The 5,870-nt window shown below is 40.9% G+C and overlaps 1 protein-coding gene across 1 annotated transcript; it reads left to right on the forward strand.

Annotated features, from left to right (window-relative positions):
- The first annotated feature begins 414 nt into the window (after positions 1-414).
- Positions 415-1,223, forward strand: LOC139657299 (gamma-crystallin M3-like). Its single transcript, XM_071535085.1, has 3 exons — positions 415-447; positions 578-820; positions 948-1,223. Exons 1-3 carry the CDS (start codon positions 415-417, stop codon positions 1,221-1,223), a joined length of 552 nt encoding a protein of 183 aa, XP_071391186.1.
- Positions 1,224-5,870: the final 4,647 nt, after the last annotated feature.

A 5,870-nucleotide genomic window follows, 5' to 3' on the forward strand; every position in this document is an offset into this window, starting at 1 on the left:
ATATGCAGAGTTGGCGAAGCTACTTTGAAAATGTAGCTGAGTAAGCTACCAAATACTTCACAGAGAAGGTAGTTGAACTACACAAAGCTATCAAGACAAATTAGATCAGTACATTAGCTACTTTTAAAAAGTAGTTCACTACATCCAAACTACTTTGAACATTTTAACATTACATATCTAAATCTGAAATGTCATAGCCTACATTATAAAATGCAATAACATACCACTCTGGTCTGGAGTCAGATGTTAACATACACCAGTTTTTACAGTGTAGGCCTCTATAGTGAATTGCTGAATAAGGGGTTCTCTCAGAGGGGCCATTGACTCTTTTGCGTTTGGTCAGGTATAAAAGGAAAGGGTTAAAACAGGTAGGAAGGCAGTACAAGCAGAGCAAGCGTAGCAACAGCAGTCAACATGACCACTACTGGCATGAACATGATGGGCAAGGTACTGTTTTAACATAATATATATTTAATCATGAATTGCTCTTTACATGGGATCAATATTACTATATCTTATTCTATCTGTCTTTCTTTCTGAAATGTCTGACCATTATCAATTAACTCTTCCTTTTCAGGTCATCTTCTACGAGGACAGGAACTTCCAGGGCCGTCACTATGAGTGCATGAGCGACTGCGCTGACATGTCCTCCTACATGAGCAGGTGCCACTCCTGCAGGGTGGAGAGCGGCTGCTTCATGGTGTACGACCGCACCAACTACATGGGAAACCAGTACTTCATGAGGAGGGGAGAGTACTCCGACTACATGAGCATGTGGGGATGGAGCGGTGGCATCAGGTCTTGCCGTATGATCCCCATGGTAAGCTAAATAACATTGTAACTTGTAGTGTAGAGGATGCAATGACTTCTAATATCCTCCATTCCTGACATTATCCTGACTCCAGTCCTATGCAAACACTTCAATAAAACTATCTGTCATATTACAGCACAGAGGCCAGTTCAGGATGAGGATCTACGAGAGGGAGAACTTCGGTGGTCAGATGCATGAGATGATGGACGACTGTGACAACATCATGGATCGTTACCGTATGAACGACTGCATGTCCTGCAACGTGATGGACGGCCACTGGCTGATGTACGATCAGGCCAACTACAGAGGCAGGATGATGTACTTCAGGCCTGGAGAGTACAGGAACTTCAGGGAGATGGGCTGGAGCGGCAGCAGGTTCATGAGCATGAGGCGTATCAGGGACATGTGCTAAATGTACATTTTAACATCAATAAATGACATAACTTTTTAAATTCTGGTGTTGTATTTATTACTTATTATTATTATTTATTAAACATACCAATTGTGTGAAAGGTTTTTCCACATTTAATAAATGTTGGATTCTTTTCAACATTTAACAAATGTGTAAATTATTTTTCACAATAACAAATAATAAATGTCAATTTTGTTTTACATGTTTTATACATGTGTTTAAAGTACAGTGACAACTGCACCTGTTGTAAAGCAGGCTCATGGGATGCAAATCAGTGCAACAAATCAGCTGATTCCATTTCTATATGGTGTTGCCACCATATAGAAATATTTGATGTAGCTTAAACTGCTCATTCATTGTAACTTCAAGTCCAAATAGTATGGTACAAAGAGAACAAGACAAACGCAAACTGAATCAGTTTGTTCATGTCCCAAAAAATGGATCAGCTGAGACAAAAGATATTTCAGCTAAATTTGTGCTTATTAGTTCATATTACTTCGCTTGCCAGTGCTCCTAATCAATATGCAACAGATCTGCCACCTGGTGGGCAAAGCATTAACTGGCCTTTAAGCTGGTTAAAAGCCCTAGCGGCTTCTGAGCAACTTCCGAATTGGAGAGAGAGAACAATGGTTACAATGTAACTCACTGTTCTCTATCGTATCGAGAGTATCTCACCATCCAACTACATATTCCATATGTAGGGGGAACTCTGTAAGACACACCGCGAATAAGTGGAGCAGAGTCAGACCCCCAAAGACACCCATACCCATAGACAAGTGAGCTATATACATGGCTGGTGCTGAACAAACTATTTACAAATGTACACTATTCACACCCCCCTCGGCAGGTACAGCCAGACGCTATTCGCTGCCACCAGGCCCCAGGGCACAAGATGCTACTGACCCCGCACGACGCAAAGGCCAGTTCACGGGGGGGGGGGGCATTCAAGTTAGCCCACCATACGCTAAGCTAACTGAAAAGGTAAGAGACTACACCCCTTCTGAAGCCACTGATGACGAGGCCGAAGACTGCGGGGGGAACTGGCAATACCAACCATTACTATGGCTGAGCTTCCCCCAATACCAACTCCCCAAAGGATGCAGTGGTAGGCACATTCAGCCTGTAGAATCTGGTGAGTTAGACAGAGCCAACCAAGTAGCTGCTGAGCAGATCTCAGCCAGGGAAGCACCTCACCACAGAGCCCAAGCGTTTGCAACGCTGCATGCGGAGTGATGCCAGAGGCCAGGTTGCACTGGTGCTTACGTCTTCTTGTTTGCATGCTGGATCACTTCCACGATCCAATGGGACAGCCTTGCTGGCCAGACAATCGTTAAACAAACAAAAAGTTGATCTGTCTTCCTGTGAGCCCGTGTACGACTAATGTACATCCGCAATGCTCTAACAGAACATAACAATGACTTCATTCAGGTAGGAACTCAGAGAGTACCTTTGGGAGGTAGGGTTCAGATGGAGCACCACTCCTCTGTCCTTTGGTCTGAATCTGCAAAGGCTCTCATGCACAGAAAGAGCCTACAGCTTCTCCACCCTCCTTGCTGAAGTCAGTGCCAACAGAAAGTTTTGAGCAACCATCTCAGGTTAGCCAACGCAAGGGGTTCAAAACGGCTGCGCTGCAGAGCCGTCAGGACTTTCTCCAAATCCCAAGGTGGAACTGCAGGTTTGCTGTAGGATCTAAGCCTATGCACATCCTTAAGAAACTGTGCAATGTGGGCACAGCAACCCCTAGTCAGCCTGCACTCCCCAACCCTGGCCGCTTTGATCGCAACAACCAGCCCTTTAAGGGTTGATGAAGACTCCCACTATCCAATTGCTCCTGCAGAAACAGCAGGAGGTCCTCAGCTGTGCAAGTGATAGGATTTACTCAATGTGCCTCACACCAAAGAGGAATACATTGCCCTTGTGGATGGGGTCTGAGCACCTTGCATGGTCTGTACCACAGACTGTGAGAGCCCCATGGCTAGGAGTCCCACCCTCTCAGGGGCCAGGCCCAGAGCTGCAGCCCAGATTGTAAAGAAACAGGATTGTTTCACCCAAACAGCTGAGTTAAAGAGAGAAAGGCAAGACTTTCTATGATGTGCCTCTATCTACCACCCACTTCTCTCATCTGGATAGTTTACCCCCAGAGACATAAGCAGCCTCGCAGCGACCACTGATTTAGATTGGTGGAGGCGACAGCAATCCAGAGAGGTGCCAAACGACCAGCTCTCACTTCTAACCCACTAGGTTGTGGATCACTGCTATCACCAACACTTCTGTACGTCAAAACTTCTTTCTTGTCACACACTCTGAACTGCTCAGTGAAGATCAAAAAACCAGAGTAATTATGCACACCTGCATCTTTTATGCTGGTACTGTGCCAGCACAGCTGGTGTGTCTTAAACAATTGTCCAAGTTACCTATAAGGTGGGTACTTTCTCCCGTACATATAAACATTTATTAAATGTGGAAAAGCCTTTAACACATTTGTTAAAGGTCCCATATTGTGTAAAACAGGATTTCCCTTGTGTCTTTGATTATAAAGGAGTTGGATGTGCTATCTAAACATGGTGAAAGTATCAAAATGCACGGTAGCCAACTAAATCCACACAATCCATATTAGAAAAGCGAGCCTCTAAACGAGCCGTTTGGACTTCCGTAACTTTGTGGCATCACAAAGGTTCGCTCATTATCATTTTTGTAAGAAATAATAGGCTAACAAAGTGTTTTTTTCAAAGCGGTTGAGCGGTTGTCATTGTTTATTACCTGTCTGCTGCCTGCTCTGCCATGTCTGTGGTGTCTCACGTTTCACTCTTGAAACGGTTAGCCAATCAGAACAGAGGGGTCATTAAAATGAATGAGCCTTAAAGACACAGCAACAGAAACAGCCTGTTCTTGGCAAGGCTCAGAGAGATGCTGGAAAATGAACGTGTAAAAATGGATTGAGAGTGTTTTTGGTACATGACACCACACAAACTGTTTTTAATGGACCTCAAGACAAAAAATAAAACACTGGAAAGTGTAGAATATGGGACTTTCAAATGTTGGAAACATTTATTGTTGAAAAACCTTCAAGAAATGGTTCAGACATTTATCAAATATTCTATTTTGATATATACTGTACATATTTAGCATATAAGTAAATTCAGAAAAGTTAAATTAATTACTTTTGGCTTAAATGTGAGATAATTTCTGACATTTAGCTACATAATAATAATTTGCACCTGAAAATATATATATATATATATATATATATATATATATATATATTATCACAATTTGCACCCCACATACCAATACTTCCATGCTGTTACTGATATCAATGTGGCAAATTCAGATTATGATGTAAAATTAATATGGGCATCTGATATTTGTTGAGATATTGACTATGCCTCCTTCATAATGTTTGCACATTTCATGTCCTTTTTTTTTTCTTTTTTTTTTGCATTTTGTAATCACAAAATCAATAAATGCCAACATTGCGCTGGTAATTCTAGAGAAACACAAAGATATTTGCCATTTTTTCAGTCACTGTCAAAACAAAGTGATTTATATCCCCCTTATGTGTCTTTTTCCTGGCCTGGTATCTTCATCCTCCTCTGTACTCTGTTCAGCCATTGCTATTGCACAGTTAAGGATTTGCATGGCAGTGGAGTAGATCATGCAGCATGCGTACACAACAGTAATTTGGCACATGTTAATGCATTCTTTCTCATGCATGGCTAGCTGTTAAACATTGCATTTAACATGCAATAGCATATTAAATAACATACACAAGGTCCAAATGAGTTCTTTCTGGTTTAATAAATCATAGTTTACAACTAATACATCTTAAATTACACATTAGGTTGAATGCCCAAAACATCTTCACCCCAGTTACTTTCATGTTTTACACACCGTAAATTAGAATCTTCAATTTTAGCATCATTGTCATAAGCACACGTTTCCTGGATAAGAACAAGCAGGCCCACTTCCATATCACAAATAATGCAACTGCCTGAGGTGTACTTCCATTATGCTATCAATCACTTTATCTTCTCCATTTCCTGTCTCTCTTCACATTACTTTAGTCTGGTGAGTAGTCCAGTGTCCTCTGTTTTATACATTCAATTTGTAGTGCTACTGCATGGCTGTGGAGCACTGAACTGTAAGAATAGACATCCTCTTCTTTAATTTCCTCTACCTCTTCACCCCTCTTCTCCTTGTCATGATCATCATCATTACTACCTCCACTACCACCATTATTATTATGAATAAAAGGCACATGCATACATAGTGCAAAAGACTAAGGACTTGGATAAATCACAACTGAATACAATCAACATTATTGCCACGCTAACAAAACATAATTATAGGACTGTTAGCTATGTAACAACTTGAATTAGTAATACAATATCATGACAGAAACTTAAAATAGCAAATAAAATTGTGAGTAATGATTTAAATAATCTACATTTAATGATGGTGAGAGAGATTTTTCAACATCTGCAATCAAAATTGTTTGGAGATCTCGTTAAAAAGAATCTCATGAGATTGATCCTAAAATGGTTAAAATTACTAATTACCATATACCATATTCAATATATTGAATTGTACTGTACAGTAATAATATGACTAACCTCTGGTAACATAGGGTTTTAAACAGCTGATAAT

This window comes from Centroberyx affinis, unplaced genomic scaffold (genome assembly GCF_046629955.1).
Source record: "Centroberyx affinis isolate AG114_WGS23_722 - 3 ecotype Tasmania unplaced genomic scaffold, CSIRO-AGI_Caff_v1 ptg002652l_1, whole genome shotgun sequence".
Taxonomy (NCBI): Eukaryota; Metazoa; Chordata; class Actinopteri; order Beryciformes; family Berycidae; genus Centroberyx; species Centroberyx affinis.

What these genes read in the sequence shown, in the direction of transcription:
- LOC139657299 (XM_071535085.1), top strand. Translation starts at nt 415, where the DNA reads ATGACCACTACTGGCATGAACATGATGGGCAAG. An exon ending in GCATGAACATGATGGGCAAG is followed by an intron (nt 448 to 577) that starts GTACTGTTTTAA and finishes CTTCCTTTTCAG; the next exon opens with GTCATCTTCTACGAGGACAG. An exon ending in CTTGCCGTATGATCCCCATG is followed by an intron (nt 821 to 947) that starts GTAAGCTAAATA and finishes GTCATATTACAG; the next exon opens with CACAGAGGCCAGTTCAGGAT.